Source organism: Bubalus bubalis, chromosome 20, assembly GCF_019923935.1.
Source record: "Bubalus bubalis isolate 160015118507 breed Murrah chromosome 20, NDDB_SH_1, whole genome shotgun sequence".
In the NCBI taxonomy this organism is placed as follows: Eukaryota; Metazoa; Chordata; class Mammalia; order Artiodactyla; family Bovidae; genus Bubalus; species Bubalus bubalis.
In genome coordinates, this window is record NC_059176.1 from 1035497 (window position 1) to 1059939 (window position 24443).

Below are 24443 nucleotides of genomic sequence, written 5' to 3' on the forward strand. Positions count from 1 at the left end.
TGTTTGGAGGGAGCAGTCAGGCCCAGCTCTTTAGGCTCCTGGGGGCTGGACCCCTGGGCTGGGCAGTGAAACCAGGGCCGCAGGCAAATTTGCGGGAGGAGCCAGGGATGGAAGAAAGCCCAGTTGCTACCGGGGTTGGGCGGGGAAACCCCTTTGGACCAAATTGGTATCCCTAACGGCCAAGGTGATCTCCAGCCTGGTAAGGGACCCTGTTTGGCGGAGAGGAGGAGGTGTTTGGAGACCCGGAGCCTTGGCATGACTCCGGGGAGATGAGGCGAGGTTACTCCAGGAGAGGGCAATAAGGCGATGAGGGGGTGGGATACGGGGGCCTGGCGACCAGGACAGCAGCCGCAGCCTCTCTGGGCGGCCTTCACTTTGTCCTTTGGGGCTTGCACCACCGTCCTTTATTCGCACCCTCCTCGTCCGCGCCCAAACCACGACCCCCATCCCGGACGTTCCTCGAATGTCCCCTCTGCCACCATAGTAGAGCTGGACACGGGCCGCGCAGAAGAGCGTTAGTTCCGTGGCTTCCGACTCGCGGGCAGTGGGGCGGGCGTCCGAGGGGAGCAGCGCCCCCTGCGGCGGGAGTGGCGGGGGAGATATTCCCGGGGGCGGGGGCGCGTAGTAGGGCCGCGCCCGCCCCAAGTAGGATAGAGCCCTGATTTGTGCAGGAGGCAGCCTCTTCCCTGGGACCGCGAGGAGCGCGGCGGCGGCGCACCGGTGGGAGGGGACCGCGGCGGTGACCTCAGGGGGCGCCCCACCCCCTGGCTCCGGAGACCCGGCGGGGCTCCGGCGAGGCGCAGCCGCGTTGGGGCGCCGGGTCCCGCTCTCCTGGCTCCGGCCGAGGCGCTAGCGGAGGCCCCGCCGCTCGGCCGCCGGGCGCCCCGCGAGGCGCGCGCCGGGCCCGGGCGCTGACAGGAGGCGCCCTCCGCCGCCTTTAAATCCCGGGCGCCCCCGGCCCCCCCCCGCCCCACCCCGTGGCGCGGCCCCGCCCCCTCATGCATATGCAGGTGGGCGGGTGACGAATGGGCGAGCGAGCTGTCAGTCTCGGCCCGAACTTGTCGGCTGCGGGCGAGCGCAGCGCGGGCGCGCAGAGCCGAGGCCCGGAGCGCTGCTGCCGCCGCCGCCGCCGCCGCCGCCGCCGCCGCCGCCGCAGCCGCTGCCGCCGCCGCCGCCGCCGCCTCCGGGAGGGAGCCGGGTCGGGCCCGAGCGCCGCCGCCTGCGAGCCCGAGCGCCGCCGCCCCTGCGCGCCCGCCGCCCCCGCGCGCCCGCCGCCCGCGCCCGCGCGGCGCCGCCTCGACCCCGCCCGCCGCCGCCGCCGCCGCCGCCTCTGCTGCTGCCGCTGCCGCCGGCGCTTGGAGGGCGGGCGGGCGCGCGGGCGCTGGGAGGCCGGGGCCCGGCGCGCAGGGGCGGCGGCGGCGGCGGGCCGGCGGGCGGGGTCGCGGCGGCGATGCGGGCGCGGGGCCGGGGGCGCCTGCCCCGGCGGCTGCTGCTGCTGCTGGCGCTCTGTGTGCAGGTGAGCAGGGGCACGGACGGGGCGCCCCGCGCCGCCCTCGGGGCCGGCGGCACCGCCCGCAGGCGCCGCGGTTCGGAAGCCCTCGGGGCGGCCCGGCGGGCGGGGGCGGGGCGCGCAGCGGGCGACCCCGGCCCGCGCCTCCCCGCACTGTCCCTCCGCCTTATTTTTAGGCGGCGCGGCCCATGGGCTATTTCGAGCTGCAGCTGAGCGCGCTGCGGAACGCCAACGGGGAGCTGCTGAGCGGCGCCTGCTGCGACGGCGGCGGCCGGACGACGCGCGCGGGGGGCTGCGGCCACGACGAGTGCGACACGTACGTGCGCGTGTGCCTCAAGGAGTACCAGGCCAAGGTGACGCCCACGGGGCCCTGCAGCTACGGCCACGGCGCCACGCCCGTACTGGGCGGCAACTCCTTCTACCTGCCGCCGGCGGGCGCGACTGGGGACCGGGCGCGGGCGCGGGCCCGGGCCGGCGGCGACCAGGACCCCGGGCTCGTCGTCATCCCGTTCCAGTTCGCCTGGCCGGTAGGTGCTGCTCCTCCCGCGCTGCCCTTTCCGGGCGCCCGGCCCCGCCCTGCCCGCCGCCCCCCGGCCCCCCGACCTCCAGGCTCCCCCCCGCCCCCCCCCCCCCCCCCGGCTCCCCAGCACCTGCGGCCCCGGCTCCGCGGGCGAGCCGCGCGCGCCCGGGCACGGCGGGGCGGGACCGGCAGGGGGCGCCTGCCCCGGGGTCCGCGCCCGGCCACGTGGGCGCGCGGGGGGTCTCAGCGCGGCGGGGTGGCAGCGGCCCGCGTGCGGGGCGGCCCGCGGCGTGTGTCTGCGTCGCCCTGCGCGTGTCTGTCTGGGTGCGGAGGCGCGGCCGGGCGCCTCGGGCCCGGGCAGGCCGCGCAGGCATGTGCACCGCGCGTGCTGGGGCTGGTCCGGGGCAGGCCCCGGCGGAGCCGCCCGGGCCCGCGGCCAGCCTGCGCCCGCCCTGCCGTTTCCTGGATGGGTGGGGGTGGGGGGCTGCTCGGGCGGGGGGCCGAGGGACTTCGTGCTCGTGGGTTGGTGACAGCCTTTGCCGCTGGTCCAGACCCCGGGGGCCAGCCTCGAGGGGCCTTGGTGCTGTGATTCTCTGTTAAGCACCTTCCTGTCTTGCATTTTGGGTTTTGTTTGTTCTTTCTGGAGAAGGAGCTTGAGGTCCGCCTGTCAGACAGGAGCCGTGGACCTGGGAACGCCGGCAGGGATGTGGTCCATCTCAGTGCGCTGTCCTGGGCCCCGGTGGGTGGGGGCTGCGGCAGGCCAGGCCTCCTGCTGCCCGATGTGGCCCGAAGCCTGGCCTCCCGGGTCTTTGTGCTGCGGGCGTGCAGGGAACTGGGTGGGGGCAGGGAGGAGAGAGGCCCCTGCTAAGTGGGGTCTCAGGGTGCAGAGGCAGGTCCGGGCACCTGGGGTGTGTCTGTGTGTGGACAGTGCCCAGAGCAGGGTGCCAGGCTGACTGAGGGACTGTCCTTCTGACCAAGGACCTCTGGCTCGGCCAGCCACTGGGAGGCCACAAGAACATGCCCACCTGGTGCCGTGGTTCTGAAAGAGACTGGGGGTTGAGGCCAGGCGGAGGTTGGCCCCCCACCGCACCCCCGCCCCCCAGCTCTGAGCCCCGTGCTGGCACTCCTCCTCATCGTATCCTAGGCCAGGAGGCCTCATGGCTACCCGCTCCCCCTGCTTCCTGACCCCTGGCCACAGCCCTGCCCCCACGTACCTGGGGCCTCTGCAGTCTCCCTGGACCCCCAGGCTGCAGGTGGGGAGCGTGTCCCTGGGGTGGAACAGGCGGGAGGCAGGGGCAGGCTGGGAGGCCCCGGGCGCTGGGATGAGCCCAGCCCCCTCGCCCCCGCAGCGGGCGGCAGGCAGGTCTGAGCAGGGCCCGCAGCCTGTCATCTGCGCTTGGGCTCGGGCCAGCGCGGTTCGAAATCGCTACCTGAGGATGTGTTTTCTGCTCGAGTTGGCAGCCGTGGGCGTGGGGGCAGGGAGGCCTTGCAGGAATGTGGCGGGCTGACGCGTGTCCCTCGCGTTCTTGGTCCCACCGGCCGGCCAGGCATGGAATGGGACGGGGCAGGCCCGGGTCTCCCAGGCAGGGGCCTGCAGACCAGGGGCAGGTGCTGGGCCAGGTCCCCGCCCTCCACTTTGCTGGGCGCACCCAGGAGGGGCTGGTGGCCCAGCTCGTGGTGAGGGTGGGGCAGCGGGGTAGCTGTGCGTTTGGGGGGCCGCTCCTGTCTCCCCCTCCCCACGGGTAGCGTGGCCTGGCTGCCGGGCCCATGGCCCGTGTAGTGATGCCAGTGCCCTGGTATTTCCGCTCGGCCGGCAGCGGCCCTGGGGCTGCACCACCTCTGCCCCCTGCAAGTCCAGCTCCATCCCGTGAGCTGGCGTGAGTTTGGAACACGGTGCGCCCACTATGGCCCTGGGGACTCAGGAGGGGGCTGGGCCCTGCCTCAGGAGCTTCACGTGAGAGGGCGGGGCGCAGGGGCTTCTGTCCAGGACCCTGGAGCAGGTCGTGTGCACAGGGCCTTGGAAATGGCTGGAGGTCCAGGAGTGTGGGGAGCCGGCCTGCGCCTGGCCCTGGCTTTGGAGAGGGCGGACGAGGACCTACTTTGGGCTCTGCACTCTCCAGCCCTTCCAGTGACCCTCAGGCAGTCCTGACCCCCCCCCACAACTGCCTTCTCATTCTATCCTGGTGCCCCAGGCGAGGCTGGGGGACCCTCTGCACCCGTACCTGGCCGCGTGGGCCCTGGAGTCCCCATGTTGTCTGCTCTGCGTGGTTTCAGGTTGGACTCGGGCTCAGGTTTCTGGACAGAGGTGTGTCCAGGGTCTTGGGTGAGGGGAGGGGAGGGCAGGTGCAGGCAGTCTGGGTGTGGGGCTTCCCCTCCTCTCCTGATCCCCCCCACGGATGCCCCCACGTGTCCTACCGGTCCCCAGGAGATGGATGACACCCGGTTGGCCCTGGCAGCTGGCTCGTAGCCAACAAGGTGGAGGCCATGTTTGATCACGTGTGTGTGTGCTCTCCCTGGGTGAGTCAGTGGCTACTGGGGGCTCACGGGGGCCTGGGGGGCCTGGCCAATGGGGGCGCAGCGTGGCCCTGGGGCCTCCCGCTGACTGAGGGCCTGCTGCCCAGCCGGAGGCCATGCCTGCCTCCTTGGCTCACATTCTGGTTCCAAGACCTCAGGATCTGGCCCCCAGGTCTAAGGCCCCATCCTGGTATATGCGCTGTGGGTCTGCGGGGTGACTGCTGGCCTGGGGGGGCTGCGGCGGCTTGTGGAAGGCCAGGCTGGAGTGAGAGGAGGACCAGGGACCCATGCGCTGTGCTCAGGGGTCGGCAGGGGGCCTTGGGCCAGTGAAGGGCCTGCATGTCCAAGGGCGAGGCCTGGTGGGATGCGCACGCTGGCATGAGCTCCTTTCCGCGGTGGGCTGGGCCAGGGTCTGCCCCTGGGGGCTGTCCTTGACGGTGTGAGATGGTGTCTTCCTGGTGCTCCCTGCCCCCCGAGGAGCTGCGGCTGGTGTGGGGCGAAGGCGGCCCTGGCCCCTTCCCCGCGCGGTGCCTAGGGCTGCTGCCTCTTTTGTATGTGTGGGGGCTAACTTTCCCTTCCTTCCTGTGACAGGGGCCAGGGGTCCCGCTCAGCAGGGGCTCACCTGCCTCGGATGTCAGGGGTCTTGGCCCAGGCGTTGGTACTGGGGCTGTAGGGTGGGGCTCTTGGGCAAAGAGGGGACCCAGATGGGCAGTGCAAGCCAGTGGGCACTCAGAGACAGGCTAGGGCTTTGTCCCTGGGCCCTGAGGGGGCAGAGCTGAGAGTGAGGCTCCACTGTGGAGAGGGGGAGGTCACTGGGGGGTCTGGGCAGGGGCTTCTGGAGGAGTTGTGGCTTCCGGGGACCCTCCCAGGGGTCGTGTCTGGGTGAGGGCGGCCTGGGCCAGCGAGGGGCTTCTTGGTGGAGACAGATGCTTGTAATCCTCAGGCCTGAGCCAGGGTCCGCGGCCCCAGGCCTCGTCAACGCACCCTGGTATGACCAGGGTCCATCTGATCTTAGACTTCATGGTCCTGCCCGGTGCGTGTGATGAGTGCTGGCAGGCTGTGTGTTGTTGGCTGCAGTGGGCTGGTTGGGCACGCTCAGGCACGGCCTGCCTGGTCCCCGGTGCGGAGCGTGGGCGTCCGGGTTCCCGTGGGGAAGCCTGCGGTCCAGTCCTCCTGCCATGGCCCCCCTGGGCCCAGCAGCTTGGGGAGAGGTGGCCGCCCCCCCCACTCCCCTGCGGTGACAATGGAGGCAGAGACCTGGGCCTCTGCAAAGCTCAGGTTTCAGGAAACGTATCTTCGCTGAGAGCTCCTGGCGCCGCATCCTGCTCTGCTCCACGGGGGGCCGGGCTCGGATGCGGGGTCTGCGGGAGAGGAAGCAGGTGGGGCCCACAGACCCGGGCTCTGCAGTCAGCGCTGCCTCCTGGATCTGGGGTGCCCTGTGTCACTGGGGCTGCCGGCCCGTCGTACTTTCCGGGGGTCGGACCAGGGTCGGGACCTGGCCTTGGGGGTGGGCCAGGAGGAACCGCGGTCAGGATGGGGTTCTGGCGCAGGCAGGTTGGGGTGGGCTTTATGGAAGAGGGAAGAAGGCCAGCAGGCTGGGGGCCTCTCAAGGTTAGGCAGGCTGGCAGCCCAGCTACGACTGGCCAGGGGCCCTCCTGTTGTGTAGGGTCTTGGGTCCACAGAGCCCGGCCAGCCCGTGGCCCATGAGGCTTGTCCCTGGGACGGAAGGCTGCTCTTTGCAGAGAGGAGACTTGAGTCCTGGAGGCCAGCCGGGAGGAGGCGGAGGCCCGGCCTGGCGCCCTGCCCCCCAGCTCAGGTTCTCCCCAGGTGCCTCCCTGCCGCCCAGGTGCAGGAGCCCAGCTGGCGGGCGGCGGGGCCCTTGTGGGTGGGCGGGCGGGCGGGCGCACATCCCCTCAGGGGCAGGTAACCGGAGCCTCGGGTGCTGGTGAAAGTGATGGTAACCCTACCTGGGTGGCTGGCATGGGGTTTCCTGGGAGCTGGGAGGAGCTCCCTGCGCAGGTGCCGGGAGGTGGGCTCTCACGCCCTGTGGGCTGGGCACCCTGGGGCCGGGGCGCTCCTCCACCTGCCTTGCAAGGGCTCCAGCCCTGGGCCCTGCCCCGCCCCCTCCCATGCTCTCGCTCATGGCCCGTGCGGCCAGGATGCCCGCTGAAGCCCCAGGAGCCCCTGGCCCTCACTCACACCCACCTGGCAGCTACCCGCTCTGCTCAGCGCTGGCACCACAGGTGGCACAGGGGCCATGGCCCCGCAGTCTGACCCTGAGACCCGCTCCCCGCATTGCTCCTCTTCCAGCCGAAGGCCCTGCCTGTGGTCCCCCTGCCTGGGATGCTTCCTCCCGAGCACCTTCCCCAAAGCCTGCCCTGACACCCTTTAGTACAGCAGCTTCTCACCCATCCACTGCCCCAGAGGCAGGCCTGTGCTTGGTGCATGCTGGATGGGTGGGTGGATGGATGGAGGATGGATGGGTGGGTGAGTGGGTGGATGGTGGGTGGATGGTGGATGGATGAGTGGGTGGGTGGATGGATGGGTGAGTGGATGGATGGATGGTGGATGGATGGGTGGGTGGGTCGATGGATGGATGGGTGGGTGGATGGATGGATGGGTGGGTGAGTGGATGGATGGGTAGGTGGGTGGATGGATGGGTAGGTGGGTGGATGGATGGATGGGTGAGTGGATGGATGGTGGATGGATGGGTGGGTGGGTAGATGGATGGATGGGTAAGTAGGTGGATGGGTGAGTAGATGGATGGATGGGTAGGTGGGTGGGTGGATGGATGGGTGGGTGGGTGAGTGGATGGATGGGTGGGTGGTTGGGTGGATGGGTGGGTGGGTGGATGGATGGATGGGTGGGTGGGTGAGTGGATGGATGGGTGGGTGGGTGGATGGTGGATGGGTAGGTGGGTGGATGGGTGAGTGGATGGATGGTAGATGGATGAATTGGTGGATGGATGGGTGGGTGGGTGGATGGATGGATGGGTGGGTGAGTGGATGGATGGGTGGGTGGGTGGATGGTGGATGGATGGACGGATGGGTGGGTGGGTAGGTGGATGGATGGGTGGGTGAATGGATGGATGGATGGGTGGGTGAGTGGATGGGTGGGTGGGTGAATGGATGGATGGGTGAGTGGATGGATGATGGATGGATGGATGGATAGGTGGATGGTGGATGGATGGGTAGATGGTGGATGGATGGATGGGTGGGTGGGTGGATGGATGGGTGGATGGTGGGTGGATGGATGGGTGAAGTGAGTGCTTGCTGGGGAGGAGCTGGGTGCTCCAGCTGCACCCAGGAGTGGACTGACCCGGGGAAGGCTGGCCCAAGGGGTCATTCCAGGCAGACGGAGGGCGTCGTGTGTGCAAGGGCTCCGTGGCAGGGTCAAGCTGGATGCCTGTGGGGAGCGCGGGAGCTGCAGGCAGCCCCAGAAAGGCTCTGGGCAGTGGGGGAGATGTGGACAGAGCTCTGAGGGTGCTTGGGGCTCCTGTGGACGGGGGAGCGGAGGCCATGGTGGCTGCTGGGGACCCTTGAAGGAGGCGGGCAGCCTGGACCAGGCCTGATGGCCTGGCGGCCAGCACTGAGAGCAGGGAGGCAGGGGTTTCGGGGACCTTCGGGGATGGGATTCACAGCCTGGGGTTGGCCCCATGGTGGTGGGGTTTAGAAGGGTGGACGATGGCGTCTTCTTTCCTGCCCGTCTTCTCTGGTCGGGGTGAGGTGTTAGGAGGCAGCTGCTGGGGTAGGGGGGCTCTGGGCAGGGGCAGCTGTGGAAGTGAGGGGGTCCCGGGCAGGGCGGGCGTGGGGAGGGGGTCGCTGCCTGCGCCTGGTGGTCTTCATGGGGTGGGGTAGGGCAGAGGGTGGTCCTGGGCTGCTCAGTGATGCCACCCTGTCACCGCATCCCTTGCCTGGGGCACAGGGCCAGACAGTGGGGGGCAGTGATCACTGCTGAGGCTGCCTCAGGCCGTCCCTGGGCCTTAGTTTCCCCATCTGTGAAGTGGGGCCGCTTTTCCTGGACCTTCACTATGGGCTTCCCTGGTGGCTCAGCTGGTAAAGAATCCACGTGCAGTGTGGGAGACCTGGGTTCGATCCCTGGGTTGGGAAGATCTGAAGAAGGGAATGGCTACTCATTCCAGTGTTCTGGCCTGGAGACTTCAGGACTGTCTAGTCCACGGGATCACAAAGATCACAAAGAGACACAACTGAGCAGCGTTCCCTTTCACTATGAGCTCGCCGTGTCCCGCGGCAGCTCCAGTGCTTGGGCCACCCAGGTTGGCCCCGCAGCCTGGTGACTGGGCATCGACCCTCCCAGTGGGCTTGGAGGACCCTGGGCTCCCACGCGACCCCCTCTGGCCCCAGCCCACCTGGGGACCTCAGGCTGAGGCCGCTCGGCTGTGCCTGCCCTCTGTCCGCTGCCCTGTGCGGGTCACTTTGTCTCTTCTGCAGCCTGACCTGGTCTGCTGGCTGGCAGGCTGCAGGAGCCAGGAGTCCAGGCCCCTGAGTCTCTGTGAGCTGGAAGGAGCAGCGTCCCTGCTCTGGGGGGTCATCTCGGGGTCTGGGCCGAGATGGAGGAGAGGGCTGGGCCGGCTGGGGTGGGCGGAGGATCCTGACCCGCCCTCCTCATGTCCACAGCGCTCCTTCACCCTCATCGTGGAGGCCTGGGATTGGGACAACGATACCACCCCGGATGGTGAGTCAGCCCCTGAGGGTCCCCGGGGGGCTGCCTACAGGGCCTCCCTCCTCACGGGGACGCGCGTAGCCAGGCTCCTGGTCCTCTGCCTGCTGGGGCAGAAGGCACACAGCGGGCAGGGAGCCGCCTCTGCCCTGCAGGTCTCTGCTCCTCTTGCCCTGGCCGCCAGGACGCTCTGCTGCGCTCGGGACTTGCTTGTGCTGCCCTGGCTTCGCCTGTGTTCTGGCGGGGGGCCTGCATCCTCCTCAAGGTCCCGCACCTGGGCCGTCCCTGGCGTTCTCGTGACCTCCTGCTGATACCCAGACCCAAGGCCAGTCTTCTGGGGCCTGGCCGTGGCTCAGTGGGGTGGGTCACCGCCGAGAGCTCTCTCTGGCTGTGTGGGCCCCTCTCCGCCCTGGTGAAGGGCTTGGTGGGCCTCCTTGGAGGCCTAGCTGCTGACTGGCCTGCCTTGCACAGAGTCCACAGGGCCTGTGGTGGTGGGCAGAGGTTCCTCGCAGACAGGTAGGGAGCAGCCAGTGCCAACAGCCCAGGGCCTGTGGGAAGGGGAGGGGTTGCCATGAGGTTAGCGGGCCAGGGTCAGCTCGTGGAGGCCGCGTGGCTCCTGTGAGGACACCGGCTTCTTCTCCGAGGCGGGTTGCTCAGCCTGCCGCGTGGAGGGTGGGTTGCAGGGCCAGGGTGGAGACAGGTGGGGAGCTTTGTGTAGCAGTCAGGGTGCTGGGACCAGGGGCGGCCTGTGGGGTGGGCGGGGTTCTGCTCGCTCCGAAGGTCGAGGCCCGGGGCCCGCTGACCGGGTGGCTGCGGGGCGGAGAGGCCGTCGTGGGGACGGGCTGGAGTGCTGTTTGGACGCGCTGTGTCTGGACAGCGTCAGGTGGGCAGCTGGATGCTGGGTTAGACCAAGCTGGGTCCCAGCAGTGGAGATGCCATGGGAACGCAGAGGGGCGGGCGGAGAGCAGCGGTCAGTGGAGCTGGCTGTGGGGTGAGGGTCCTTAGCCTTTTACTGCACCACCTCCTAAACCGGTACACGTGTGTAGGGAGACCCCGTGACCGTGGTTGCCAGCTCCGGCCACGCAGCAGCTTGGCTTGGAGGGAGGCCCAGCCCTCGGGTTGCCGGGTCCGTGGTCTCGGGCCCAGGGAGGCTCGTCTAGAGACACAGCGGCAGTGAGTGCCGTGGCTCCTGTGGGAATGGGGCGGCCGTGACTGCAGCCGTGAGAAGCGTGCAGAGCCCGGGGCGGGGCAGGGCCGCGAGGGGCAGGACAGGCTGGCCCAGGCGCAAGCGGGAGGCCCCGGGTCCTGCGCTTCCTGCGGGGCGGCGGCCATGCCGGCTGACTGCCGCTCCCCCTCCAAGAGGAGCTGCTGATCGATCGGGTGTCACACGCGGGCATGATCAACCCCGAGGACCGCTGGAAGAGCCTGCACTTCAGCGGCCACGTGGCGCACCTGGAGCTGAAGATCCGAGTGCGCTGTGACGAGAACTACTACAGCCCCACCTGCAACAAGTTCTGCCGGCCCCGCAACGACTTCTTTGGCCACTACACCTGCGACCAGTACGGCAACAAGGCCTGCATGGACGGCTGGATGGGCAAGGAGTGCAAGGAGGGTGAGCGGGGCGGGGCTACGGGAGCGCTGGGGGGCATCGCGGAGGCCAGCGGAGGGCCAGGTGGGGGCTTCGTGGAGGACGCACGGGGCCCCGCGGAGGGTGGGGGGCCACGCGAGGGGCTGCCCCCAGAGCCTGTGTCACGGCCGCGGGGCGGTGTGTGGCCGCTGCAGGGGTCTGTTTGCTCTGTCCGTTCGCAGCCGTGTGTAAACAGGGATGCAACCTGCTCCACGGGGGGTGCTCCGTGCCCGGGGAGTGCAGGTGAGTGCCCCGCGCCAGCTCCTCTTTGCCTCCCAAGTGTGCACACACTCGCTCCCGCACAGTTGGCTGCACACAGCCCATGAGTGGGATGGGCTCTGCTCGTGTGCGGCTCGCTGTTGGTGAAGGCTGCACGTGCTCTTGGAGCCCGAGTGTGCCCTGCGGCGCGGGCCAGCGTGGGTGGGCAGGGCCGCCTCACGTACCGCACCTCAGGTGGGCTGGTCTGGGCCGAGAGCCGCTCCGGGGCAGGAGTGCACGGTCCAGGTGGCGCAGGGTGGTGCTCACAGGTGGGGGACGGGAGAGGCCTGGGGGCCTGGGGGCAGCCAGGAGGCCCCACAGGGGTGGGCCAGGAGGCAGAGGCTGCTGTCCGGTGTGGGTGTGGGGGCCGCCCCCGTGGGCGTCCTGGGGCAGGAGCGTGGGGCTCGCGTGCCTTTGGCACCCTGAGCCACTGACGGGGCAGCCCCAGGCGCAGCGGGCGGGAGGGCAGCTGCTGTCGTGGGGGTGCTGCCCACCCTGCCCGGGCTTGTGGGAGGAGGCCTGGCTAGAGATGCATGTGGGCCGTGTGCGTACAGCCAGGGCGGGCGGGTCAGGGGGAGCCGGCTGCGGCTCCTGCTGCTGCCAGTGGACAGCAAGGAGCTGGCAGGGCAGGGGGTCCCAGACAGGTTGGCGGGGGTTCAGAGGGAACCAGAGAGCCAGGGGTCTGGGCCGCAGACCTTGGCTGAGGGGCAGTGGAATCGCTGCCGGCTTGAGTGGGGTCGGGGGTGGGTGGGGAGGAGCAGGGGCCAGAAGGGGTGGGGGCGGCCGGGGGGCTCTCTACAGGGCAGGAGCCAGGTGGGTGCCGGGAGTTCGCCGATGGCCTGGGAGCTGGGCCCCGGGGACCAGGCGGACGCCCTTGGGGGTGAAGCCCTTCGGGGGGCTGCCAGTTGACAGAGGAGCAGGGGGTGAGTGAAGCCTCCTCCCCACTCTGGGTCTGACTCATCAGGATCCCCTCTGGGGTGCGGGTGCATTTTCCGATAAGGACGCTGGGCAGGGAAGTTTGGTAACTGCCCCGCTGACTCTGGCTGGGAGGGCAGTGTTTGGGAGCCAGGATGGGGGCACCCTCTGTTCGTCCTGCAGTGGCTGTGGCCTGGGAAGGGGTAAGTGGAGTGAATCCTCCAGTCCCGGGCAGGGAAGTGGGCAGGTTCCCCGGGGACCCAGCGTCAGGGTGGCGGGGGTTGTGTCTAGGGCGTCACTCACTCTGTCTGCCGGGTTTGAGCTGATTTGAGTGGTGGTCTCAGAGCAGCGGGGCTGAGAGATGTCTGGGGGCCTGGCCCATGGCGGGCTCCCGTCTCAAGGGGCAGGCACCCCAGGAGCACCCTCCGTGTGGGAGACGGGGTGCAGGGCTGCTGTCTGCCTGGCGCAGGCCTCTCCAGCAGCCCTGCCCTCTGACCCGGGCGTGAGCCCCGGAGTCCGGCAGACCGTCCCTGCTGGGTTGTGAGCGCAGCAGGGCTGGGGCCCGGCCCAGCCCTTGGCACCGAGCTCTTGGGGCTGAGCCGTTGGCCCCGGGTGGCCAGTGACCGGGGCGGGCAGGGGGGAGGCTGGTGCTCCACTCCCCACGTGGGCCCTGCGGGAAGGCGGTGGGGGGGGCGCCGGGCTCCCCGGACAGGGCCCTAGGTGAGCCCTGCTCGCCTCCCTCTGGCCCCGTGGGTGAGGCCCAGCTGCTGCTGGTGGCCCTGGGCTCAGGTTTCAGGACAACCCCCACCGGATGCCGCGGAGATGGCCGTGCCTTCCTGCCGCCTCCTCCCCGAGCTGCTGGAGCCGCAGGCCAGGAAAGCCGGGGCCATGGGGACCTGAAGAGGTGGCCCCACCCAGGGCTGAGAGCACGCCCGGGGGACCCCTCTCACCTGGAGGGGGGCCCGGGCTGGCGTCCCCCGTCCCACATGCGCATCTGGCCAGCCGAGTCCCTCTCGGCAGCCTCGGTTCCCTGTTCTGCACCACCAGCGTCCCTTCTGGGTGCCGGGGGGTCGGGGGCAGCCCAGGAAGGGCCGTGCCTCTTCCCTTTTACAAAAATAAATCCACATGATGGGCGGTGGTGTGGACGTCACCCCATCCCACAGGACCCTTGAGTGCTAGGGGGGGTCCCCTTGGGGGTCCCGTCGGGGTGGGCCCCGGGGCGTTGAGCACAGGGTGCTGGCCTCTCTCCCTGGGGCTCTGGGCTCTCGAGGGGGCGGTGCTGATGGCCGGGGTGTCCCTCTGCGTCTCCTCCTGAAGGACTTCCCGGAGAGGATGCTGGCCCACAGCACGGGCAGAGCTGGCTCCTGGGGTTATGGCCTGAGAGCCCAGAGCGCTCTCGAGGCCAGGGAGCGGGTGATTCCTCCCGGGTCAGGAAGTGCCCTGGATCTGGCCTCTCACGGGGCTGGCCTGGGACAGCCCACGGGCCTCAGCGTCCCTGTCTGTGAGACGCGTCCCTGCTGGGGCCTCGTGGAGAGAGTGACCGCCTCTGAGTCACAGGCGAGGTCGCGGGCTGTGCCCAGGGTTCCCGGTGGCAGGAGGCCTGTGCCCGCTGGCCTGCCGGCCCTGGCAGCACCTGGCCCTCTCATTCCCGGGGTCCCAGCAGAGCCTTCCTTGCCTGGCGCCTTCTCTGGGGGCCCCGCTCCGGCTGTGTCCCAAAATAGCTCCAGGAGGAGTGACTGGACAGCTGCGGCTGACCGTGCGCGGCCAGCGGCCGGGACTGCCCGTGATGTGCGGGCGGGGCCGCTCTGGTTCAAAGGCTGCGGCCGCTGGCCCCGGGGGCCCACGTGACGCTGTGCCGTGTCCCCACGCCACCCTGGGCGTGGTCCCCGCTTGCGGGGTCTGCGGTCACACGCGGGGCCTCCCGGCCCTCTGCCTTCCCCAGGTGTAGCTACGGCTGGCAGGGCAGGTTCTGTGACGAGTGCGTCCCATACCCCGGCTGCGTGCACGGCAGCTGCGTGGAGCCCTGGCAATGCACCTGTGAGACCAACTGGGGCGGCCTGCTGTGCAACAAAGGTGCAGGGGGCGGCGGCCTGCCGCGGGAGGTGGGCGTGAGGGGTGGCCTGCTGTGCAACAAAGGTGCGGGGGCGGCGGCCTGCCGCGGGGGCAGCGTGAGGGCCGAGGCCTGTGCCCTGAGCACCATCTACCCCCAGACCTGAACTACTGCGGCAGCCACCACCCCTGCGCCAACGGGGGCACGTGCATCAACGCGGAGCCTGACCAGTACCGCTGCGCCTGCCCTGACGGCTACTCGGGCAAGAACTGTGAGCGGGGTACGTCAGGGCGGCCACGGCTGGACCCACTCCTCTGGCCTGAGTGCAGCGGGGGCCGGGGGGGCCCTTGTGGAAGGTGGGGCCTGGCCGCCACACCCACCCCTGTGGTTCCCCATGCAGCCGAGCACGCCTGCGCCTCCAACCCGTGTGCCAACGGGGGCTCCTGCCACGAGGTGCCCTCGGGCTTCGAGTGCCACTGCCCGTCGGGCTGGAGCGGGCCCACCTGTGCGCTGGGTGAGAGCCTGCTCCAGGGCTTCTGGGGGCCCCAGCCTGCATTCCCAGGCTCAGGAGGGTGGGTGGGGGCGAGGCGGCCCATCCCCGTGGGGCTGGGGTTGGAGAGGAGCGAGGGGAAGACCCGGGTGCTCACGCTCCTTCCTGAGGGCCAGCTGCCCCCTCCTCCACCCTGCGATCATCCCTGCTCCTCCCCCTGGCTCCGCAGACATCGACGAGTGTGCCTCCAACCCGTGTGCGGCAGGGGGCACGTGCGTGGACCAGGTGGACGGCTTTGAGTGCGTGTGTCCGGAGCAGTGGGTGGGGGCCACCTGCCAGCTGGGTAAGGGGTCCCGCGGGCCGGGGCGTGTGTGCATGGCTGTGCGCTGTGCTTGCGGCGGCTGCTGCGTGTGCTGCCAGGGCTGCGGGCCCATCGCCCCCCTTGTCTCGTTCACAGACGCCAATGAGTGTGAAGGGAAGCCGTGCCTTAATGCTTTTTCTTGCAAAAACCTGATTGGTGGCTATTACTGTGATTGCCTCCCGGGCTGGAAGGGCGCCAACTGCCACATCAGTCAGTATGGGCGGGCGGGCCGCAGGGGGCAGGGCTGGGGGCAGGGAGGGCCCGCTGTGACCTGCGCCTCTGCCCGCAGACGTCGACGACTGTCGGGGCCAGTGTCAGCACGGCGGCACTTGCAAGGTGAGGCCTGCACACTTTGCGGGGGGGCAGGCGTTGGGCCGCAGGTGCCTGAGGGCGGCTTCGGGAGGCTCACCCCACGCCCCGCACCTCCCCAGGACCTGGTGAACGGCTACCAGTGTGTGTGTCCACGGGGCTTCGGGGGCCGGCACTGCGAGCACCAGCTGGATGAGTGTGCCAGCAGCCCCTGCCACGGGGGCCTCTGTGAGGACCTGGTCGACGGTTTCCGCTGTCACTGCCCCCAGGGCTTCTCAGGGCCGCTCTGCGAGGTGAGGCCTACGCGTGCTGCCTGCCCCTCGGTCCCAGTGGCTGCCACGGGTGGCCCATCGAGTGGCCAGGAGGGGCCACAGTGGGGGTTGGCCCTGCAGTATGTCCTAGGCTCAATACTAGACCAAGACCCCAGCCCCAGAGTCCTGGCTGGGCAGGGCCGGGGGAGAGGCGTAGGGTCCCGGCTTGTCAGGACCAGCCCCTCCTGGTGGGGTGGCCCGGAGGCCTGGCGGGTCCACTGGCTACCCTGTGCCTTGGCTGATTCTCACTGCGGATGCAGGGTAGGTGGCCGTGATGGGGTGGAGTTTGCACGCCCCTGAAAGAGGGGCCTTGGGGCGGGCTGGGGGTGTCACTCTCCGGTCTGACGAGTAGAGGCTCACTCTTCCACCCCCGCTGACCTGCTTTGTCTTTACCCGGGAGAGGAGTGAGCTGCGGGGTGTGAGCACCAGATCCTGTCTTGTGCCCTGGAGCCTGGGGTGGTTCTTCAGAAGGACCCACAGCTGGGGCTCACGGCAGCGGTGGAGGCTGGAGGGGTGGCCGGGAGCTGGCCTTCCTGCCAGTGGGAGGGGCGAAGGCCGGATGCTGCCCCGGGAGGCCGCGGAAGAGGGCTGCCCCGGGGCGGGGCGGGGGGCGGGGCCTGGCCCACCCAGGTGTTTCCGTCCAGCCAGGGGTCCAGACAGGCTGAGCTGGGCCGTCCTCCAGGCTCCGGCCGCAGAGGCCTGGCTGGCTGGTCTGAGTGGACCTGGGTCTCAGGGACCGCTCGTAGGGGCTGCGTGTAGGGACATGAGCCCGGGCCCATTGTCCGGTGCCAGCAGCACCCTCATGGCTGTCCCCACCCCGCAGGTGGACATCGACTTCTGTGAGCCAAGCCCCTGCCAGAACGGGGCCCGGTGCTACAACCTGGAGGGGGACTACTACTGCGCCTGCCCGGATGACATGGGCGGCAAGAATTGCTCTGAGCCCCGGGCGCCCTGTCCTGGCGGGGCCTGCAGGGGTGGGTGCGGTGGGCGGGGCCTGCAGGAGTGGGCGCTGTGGGCGGGGTCTGCAGGAAAGGGTGCAGTGGGCGGGACTTGTAGAGGTGAGTGCATTGTGGGCGGGGCCTGCAATGGTGGGTGCGGTGGGCGGGGCCTGCAGGCCTGTGTGCAGCAGGGGCAGGGCCTAAAGGGATGGGTGCAGTGTGGGCTGGGCCCGAAGGAGTGGGGCTGTGGCGAGGGGTGGCCGTGTCCTGCAGAGGTAGGGCTGACCCCCTTTTGTCTCTGCGGCAGTGGTCGATGGCTGCGGGTTTGAGGCAGGGACCAGGGTGGCTGGCATGGGCCCCTCTGGCGTGTGCGGCCCCCACGGACACTGCATCAGCCAGCCCGGGGGCAACTTCTCCTGTGTCTGCGACAGCGGCTTCACGGGCACCTACTGCCACGAGAGTGAGTAGCCGTGGACCAGGGCCGGGAGGGGGCCGGGCCACCTGGGGCCCCATCTCACACTCGCCTCCCGCAGACATCGACGACTGCCTGGGCCAGCCGTGCCGCAACGGGGGCACCTGCATCGACGAGGTGGACGCCTTCCGCTGCTTCTGCCCCAGCGGCTGGGAGGGCGAGCTCTGTGACACCAGTGAGTGGGCCACGCTGCCCCCCTCTCGGCCACAGGGCCTGTGCCTCCCGGTGCTGAGCTCGCCACGCCCCACGCCCGTGCCGCACCGCACCCCGCCCCGCGTCCCGCGACCCATGCCCTGCGCAGGCCTGGCTCCATGTGTTGAGCCGCTGACTGGGATGCGGCACGTAGAGGAGGCGGGCAGAGGGGTACACACGCTCCCTCCCCGCCCCTCTGCCGCTCCCTGGCCCACCCCGGTGCCGCCTCCTCCGGGCAGCCCTCCGTGAACGCCGGGGACCCCCCGCTGACCGGCGTCCTCGCCCCCAGATCCCAACGACTGCCTCCCCGATCCCTGCCACAGCCGCGGTCGCTGCTTCGACCTGGTCAACGACTTCTACTGCGTGTGCGACGATGGCTGGAAGGGCAAGACTTGCCACTCGCGTGAGTGCCCACCACGCCCTGCCACTCGGGGTGCATGTCTGCCAGGGTGCCGCCCGCTGCTCCGGGCAGCCTCTGAGTGGCCGTGTGCCTGCAGGTGAGTTCCAGTGCGACGCCTACACGTGCAGCAACGGCGGCACGTGCTACGACAGCGGGGACGCCTTCCGCTGCGCCTGCGCCCCGGGCTGGAAGGGCAGCACGTGCACTGTCGGTGAGGCGCCGGGGCGTGCCTGTGCCGTGTGGGCCGAGGCCTGGGGTGGGGGCCCCGGCCTGGCTCAGGTGAGAGCTCTTCCTTCTCTTTCTGCTCTCCTTCTCTGACTCCTTTGCAGCCAAGAACAGCAGCTGCCTGCCCAACCCCTGTGTGAACGGGGGTACCTGCGTGGGCAGTGGGGACTCCTTCTCCTGCATCTGCCGGGACGGCTGGGAGGGCCGCACCTGCACCCATAGTGAGCTCGGGGGTTGGCGGCACCAGGGGGCGGCTGTGGGCGTGGGCTGGTGTGGGCCCACCCTGTCCCCTGCTTCCTGGTCCTGCCCCCACCCCGACTCTGCCCCATCGACCCACTCCTTGTGCTTGGCCGCGGAAGCCTGGTTGAACCCCTCTGACTCCCCTGAGCTTCCTCCCGCCGGTGCTGGCCCTTGCGCGTCTCCGGCCAGCCACTGTCTTGCTCACACAGTCCATTTTCCGCGTGGGCCTCCAGGACGGGCTGTCCTCCCAGAGCTACCCTGGCCCCACATCCTCCAGCCTGGGCGTGGCGGGCTGGTGTAGACAGTGCGGTATCTGCCTGCCCTCCCCGCGTACCTGGGGTGCCCCCAACCCGGCATGGACAGGTGCCCGGGTGGGGAGTGCCAGGCTCACCGTCCTCTCTCTCCTCAAATGCAGATACCAACGATTGCAACCCCCTGCCCTGGTGAGTGGTGGTGGTGGGCTGGTCTGCCTGGGCCCCCCGACCCCTGGTGGTGGGCTGGCTGACGGGCTGGTCTGCCTGGACCCCCCGACCCCCGGTGGTGGGCCGGCTGACGGGCTGGTCTGCCTGGGCCCCCCTGACCCCCGGTGGTGGGCCGGCTGACGGGCTGGTCTGCCTGGGCCCCCCTGACCCCCGGTGGTGGGCCGGCTGACGGGCTGGTCTGCCTGGGCCCCCCGACCCCCGGTGGTGGGCTGGCTGACGGGCTGGTCTGCCTGGACCCCCCGACCCCCGGTGGTGGGCCGGCTGACGGGCTGGTCTGCCTGGGCCCCCCTGACCCCTGGTGGTGGGCCGGCTGACGGGCTGGTCTGCCTGGGCCCCCCGACCCTTGCCGTCTCTTCTGCAGCTACAACGGTGGTGTCTGCGTGGACGGCGTCAACTGGTTCCGCTGCGAGTGTGCGCCTGGCTTTGCGGGTCCCGACTGCCGCATCAGTGAGGGGCTTGGGTCCCCACCCCGGGTGGGGTTACGGGGTTCCCGCTCTGGAAGCTGTTGGGGTTGTTTGCATCCGCAGACCTCAGGGCGCAGTGTGGTCACAGCCGCTTCTCCCCTCTGTCTGAGCCTCGGTTCTGCTGTTTGCTTCCCACCAACAGTGGCTGGGGGGGCACCCCGCCAGGGGCAGACCCAGGTTGGGTTGGCCATTAGCTCCTAGAGGCAGATGGTGACGGTGACGGCGGTCTCAGGCCCAGCTCAGGGGCCCCCGGGGCCCAGGCTGGCCGGGGCTGCTCCTTCTGCACGGGCCCTGCTGCCCAGGCCGCTGCCTCGCTGACGCTGCGCCCGGCTCCTCTCCCGCAGACATCGACGAGTGCCAGTCCTCACCCTGTGCCTACGGGGCCACGTGTGTGGATGAAATCAATGGCTACCGCTGCAGCTGCCCACCTGGCCGATCTGGCCTGCGGTGCCAGGAGGGTAGGTGGGGGATGCCGCTGGCGAGGCCACGCTCAGGCTGGGGGCTCCGGGGGAGCCTTCTCTCCATGTGCCCCACTTCTCCCACCCACAGTGGTCGTGTTCGGGAGGTCCTGCTGGTCGCAGGGCGTGCCCTTCCCTCACGGGAGCTCGTGGGTGGAAGAGTGCAACAGCTGCCGCTGCCTGGATGGCCACCGAGACTGCAGCAAGGTGTGCGGCCGCTCCACCCGCCCTGTGCGCCCACTGCCCTGCGGTCCCCATCATTCACCCCCGACCCTGTTGCTCACCCCGGGAGGATGTGGGGGGAGGGAGACAGGCGAACCTGGCCCCAGAAGACGTGGGCCGCCCTACTCTGCTAGCCTCCTTCACCGTGGGGGCCCTGGGGGTAGGGGGCGCTCTATCCACGGACTCATGACCAGCGGCGTGTTTCCTCCCACGTGGTGCCGTCCGGGTCTGTCTGTGGGTCCCGTCCATGTGGCCCCAGGTGTGGTGCGGCCAGAAGCCCTGCCTGCTGGCTGGCCGGCCGGATGCCCTGAGCGCCCAGTGCCCGCCGGGGCAGCAGTGCCTGGAGAAGGCCCCGGGCCAGTGTCTGCAGCCACCCTGCGCGGCCTGGGGGGCGTGTAGTGCAGAGGAGCCCATGCTGCCCAGCACCCCATGCCAGCCGCGCTCCGGCCATCTGGACAACAACTGTGCCCGCCTCACCCTGCGTTTCAACCGTGATCAGGTGCCTCAGGTGAGCTGCCCGCCCCCTGGACACCACCAGCGAGCAGGGCCCTGACTGCTGGCCTCCTTCCTGTGGCCACTCAGACGGCTCGAGACCCCTGCTGGCCGCCCGGCCCCGTGCCTGCATGTGGTCGGATGAGATGGAGCGTTGGGCTCGGGGTGGCTGGGAGGGGCCGGCCCGGGCCGAGATGCCCACTCATCCAGTTGTTCCCAGGACCTGGGCTGCAGGTGGCCTTCCCGGGAGGGCGGGGCCAGCCCGCGGCTCCGTGGGCATTCTCACCCCGCCCTCATCTCTGCCCATAAGGCCTTCTGGTCTCAGTACCGGCCCTGGCCACGGAGGCCGTCTGGGTTCTGGGTGGGGCTGCGGACCGCCATGGGAAGCCAGGGCCCTTGCTCCCCCAGACAGGCTGTCGTGGCGTCCCACCGCACACTGAGAGGCAGACCCCCTTGGGGCCGCGGTCGCAGCCCGCTGCTCATGTGCTGCCCACCCGGCAGGGCACCACTGTGGGCACCGTCTGCTCTGGCATCCGTGCTCTGCCGGCCACAAGGGCCGCGGCCCGGGACCGCCTGCTTGTCCTGCTCTGCGACCGGCCGCCCTCGGAGGCCAGCGCGGTGGAGGTGGCCTTGGTGAGTGCGGCCGGAGGGCGGCCACCTTTGTTCCGCACCCGCCCCACTGCGGGTCCCACTGTGAATGTGCTCCTAGATGGGGTGTAAGTCGGCATCTTGGGGGTCGGGCGAGGCTGTGGCTGGGACGCGCGGGGAGAGAAGGGGGACGGGCAGGGGGTTTCCCTGGGTGCTGGTGTTGGCGTGGTAGGGGCTGCATGGTGGAGGTGACTTGGGCCAGCATCAGGGCAGCGGCGGGTTTGTGGCCCTCTCAGGACTCCAGGAGTGGCCGGCTGGGGCTGGGACCCACCTGAAGGGCCGAGGTACAGCGGGGTCTGTGGGAGTGCAGACCAGGCCGTGGCCACCTCCCCACAGCCTGCCCAGCATAGGGCACCTCCAGCCTCTGGCAGAGCTCTCCTCCAGTGAGCCTCCTCCAGGGCCCCAGGCCCCCAGCCCCTGATGCTGCTCAAAGACAGCCGTGCTATGGGGCCGCAGGGTCTCCGCCCCTCCTCACCACTGCCCGGACCGGCCAGCCAGAGCAGGAGTCTCGCACTCCCCGGGGCTGCACGCAGGGCCGGGCCGCTGTCCCAGCTGCTGCCGCAGTGGCGGGGGAGGGTCACAGGCCTCCCGCTGCCCAGCTGAGTGCACAGGCGGCCCCTCAGCACTGTTCTCTGCCACAGTCCTTCAGCCCGGCCCGAGACTTGCCGGACAGCACCCTGATCCAGAGCGCGGCGCACGCCATCGTGGCCGCCATCACGCAGCGGGGGAACAGCTCGCTGCTGCTGGCCGTCACGGAGGTGAAGGTGGAGACGGTCGTTGTGGGCAGGTCCTCCACAGGTGAGCAGGAGGGGCACGCCGCTTGGGCCCAGGGTGAGCAGTGGGGTTCCTTTGGGCTTGGAGGGGTGGGCCTGCAGCTTCTGCCCGCCCTGCCCCAGGGCCGACCAGCCCCGGGGACGCGGCAGCTCCCCTGCACCTGCCAGCGAAGCTTTCCCAGCCCAGCCCACCTCCTAGCCCCGATCCTGGGGCCCTGCCCATCCCCACGAGCCGAAGGACTGGGCGTCTGGCCCTCTGACGTCTGGGTGCCCCCGCCCCAGGTCTGCTGGTGATGGTGCTGTGCGGCGTGTTCAGCGTGCTGTGTCTGGCATGCGTGGTCGTCTGCGTGTGGTGGATGCGCAAGCGCAGGAAAGAGCGGGAGAGGAGCCGGCTGCCACGGGAGGAGGGCCCCAACAACCAGTGGGCCCCACTCAACCCCATCCGCAACCCCATCGAGCGGCCGGGTGGCCCCGGCGGCCCCAAGGACGCGCTGTTCCCCTGCAAGAACTTCACGCCACCCCCGCGCAGGGTGGGCGAGGCGCTGCCCGGGCCGGCGGGCGCCGGCGAGGACGAGGAAGATGAGGAGCCGGGCCGTGGGGAGGACGAGTCCCCCGAGGCCGAGAAGTTCCTCGCGCACAAGTTCACCAAAGACCCCGGCCGTTCGCCCGGGCGGCCGGCCCGTTGGGCCTCAGGCCCCAAGGTGGACAACCGCACGCTTGGGGGCATGAGCACTGCCCGCCGCGCCGGCCGGGAGTAGGGTGCCAGGCTGCCCGCCGGCCAAGGGAGGCCGAGGCCGTGCATAGTTTATTTTGTGTAAAAAAGAAAAAACACCAAAAGCAAAAAAACAAATGTTTATTTTCTACGTTTCTTTAGCCTTGTATAAATTATTCGGTGAGTGTCAGGCGGAAAACAACGGCGTATTCTTGGAGAGTTGCTATTTTTGTAACGTTCCCGGGTGCCGCACGCGTGTGTGTGGCAGGAGACAGTGAGGAGGCCTGTCCTCCCCAGGTCCGTGGACGTCTGTCCCAGAGGTGGTGCGCTGTTTACAGAATCTTCCTTTATTCCTCATCTGGGTTCGCTGTGGCTCCAGGCCAAAGAGCCGGTGGGACCCGCGGCGTCCGGCGTGGCCCGCGGCTGTCGGGGGCGCCTGCGGTGGCAGTGGGGCTGGGGGTGGCCAGTGGGGCCCGTGGCGGGCGGCATGGCCTGAGGCCGCGGGCAGACCCACCCCTCTGGCCCGCCGTCCTCGCCTGCGCTGCCCGCGACGCTCGCTCCAGAGATCTCTCAACTGTGCTTTCAGAAGTGCCCTTCCTGACTGCTCCGTCCCCCGGGCGGCAGTCCTGACGCTTGTGACAAGTGCCTTCTCACAGACTCCCTCGCGATTGTCAACGTCTGCCGCGGGCACCCGGCTGCTGCCCACCCGCCGGCCCCGGCCGCCCCTCCTCGTGAAAGTGCATTTCTGTACATATGTACATATTAAATGAATCACTCTGTATATTTGATTTAATAACTTAAACGTTTTGGCCTCCCTTGTTCTTTAGGTGCTGTTCCTTTGTTATGCAGAGTGGGATGGGGGCCGGGAAGCGGGGGGCGGGGTGCGGGCCACGCCAGGGACCCCTACCCCGGGGCCCCTTGGGTCCCCCACGTCTGTGAACACATGGGTGTCCATGCTGTTGACAGATTCCTTGTTGGAAATGGGGCTACGGAGGCGCTTTGCCTCTGGTCTGAGCTGAGAACACGTGGAAAGAGCTTTGTCAATGGTGTCAAGTCGCTTAGCAATGAAGCGCTGTCAGGATTTCAAGGAATGAAGTCAAAGTTTGACAGCCCAAGGGCAAAGCCGTGACTCCTGGCTCCGAAGGCTGGGCAAATCGAGCCTCGGCCCACGGCCTCGGGGCAGTGGGCCGGGCTGGCTCCGTGCCCGACGGTGAGCTGCTCACCGTGTCACGGTTTACACCAGCTCATGCTCGCGGAGCACTCGCGCCACCAGATAGCCAGCTTCCAGGCTCCTTTTCCACTGTGTTTATGTAACTCGGGACTCCAGGTTCCTGGGAGAAACCACGCCAGCGCCTTTTGTCCCGGAGTGCTCTACTCCTCATGAGTGAGTGCCCAAGCCAGCACACAGACCGCAGCCCAGACCCTGGCCCGTGGGGCGCCCCAGCCCCTGGGGCAGAGCTGGCAGGGGCCTGGGCAGCTGCAGGCTCCCCTCAGATGCCCGGACCCAGAGCACAAAGCCTGTTTGCTGGGTGTGCTCGAGCAAGACCGCTCGCCCTGCTGAGCAGATTTGAAAAGAAATGAGTGGAGTTTCTAGAAATGACAAAGTGCCACTTCCAAACAGAACTGAATGCCACTCTGACGCTGCCAAAGAAAGAAGAGGTCGGAGGAGAAGCCTCTTGTGCTGTGAAGAGGTCGGGGGAGAACGGTCCCGAAGCGCCTAGACCACAGAGCCGGGTGGCAGGAGGCCCACGTGACGGGCGAGGCAGGGTGTCCCTGGAGGTGGGCGGGCAGTGAGGAGCGGCGGCAGGGAGGGCCGGGCCCCTCCTAGCCATCAGGATGTGGCCGTGGGCAGTGCCAGTGGCCCCGCACATTCTGGGGGAACCCCGTGACCTTGAGGGGCCTGGGGGGAGCTCACAGGACGCTGCTGGCTCGGGGGAGACTGCAGGCCCCCGTGTGCACGTGTGTGCAGCCTGCCCGCCCTCCCCGCCTGCCAGCAGCCCCCTTCCCCACTCAGGCCTGGCCCGGGTGGCCCGGTGCCCAGTCGGGTAGGGACAGGCCTGTCCACGTGCCTCTCCAGGCCCAGCTCACACTGCGGGCCACACGGGCACCCCCTCCCAGACGGTGGGGCTCATTTCCGCTGCAGTGTGGCCTCCGCCACTCCTGGCTGGGCTGCAAAGGGC

General features: G+C 69.4%; 1 protein-coding gene across 2 annotated transcripts; it reads left to right on the top strand.

The window, feature by feature from the left end:
• Window positions 1-1450: 1450 nt before the first annotated feature.
• Window positions 1451-23065, top strand: JAG2 (jagged canonical Notch ligand 2). Of its 2 annotated transcripts, XM_025277442.3 has the most exons (26): window positions 1451-1516; window positions 1687-2037; window positions 9182-9239; window positions 10585-10836; window positions 11034-11094; window positions 13967-14097; window positions 14235-14354; window positions 14475-14588; window positions 14794-14907; window positions 15022-15135; window positions 15215-15261; window positions 15357-15527; window positions 16369-16519; window positions 16791-16943; window positions 17017-17130; window positions 17437-17550; window positions 17645-17758; window positions 17877-17993; window positions 18428-18455; window positions 18856-18941; window positions 19303-19416; window positions 19508-19623; window positions 19898-20146; window positions 20632-20763; window positions 21420-21576; window positions 21834-23065. In XM_025277442.3, exons 1-26 carry the CDS (start codon window positions 1451-1453, stop codon window positions 22307-22309), a joined length of 3720 nt encoding a protein of 1239 aa, XP_025133227.1. In that variant the 3' UTR covers window positions 22310-23065. The 2 variants fall into 2 exon arrangements, with proteins under 2 accessions (XP_025133227.1, XP_025133228.1); XM_025277443.3 differs by lacking the exon at window positions 15022-15135.
• Window positions 23066-24443: the final 1378 nt, after the last annotated feature.

Bases quoted from the DNA above. Each gene is read 5' to 3' on its own strand.
- JAG2 (XM_025277442.3), top strand. From the start codon at position 1,451: ATGCGGGCGCGGGGCCGGGGGCGCCTGCCCCGGCGGCTGCTGCTGCTG. The intron at 9,240-10,584 runs GTGAGTCAGCCC...TCCCCCTCCAAG, and splicing joins CAACGATACCACCCCGGATG to AGGAGCTGCTGATCGATCGG. The intron at 17,759-17,876 runs GTGAGGCGCCGG...ACTCCTTTGCAG, and splicing joins GGGCAGCACGTGCACTGTCG to CCAAGAACAGCAGCTGCCTG.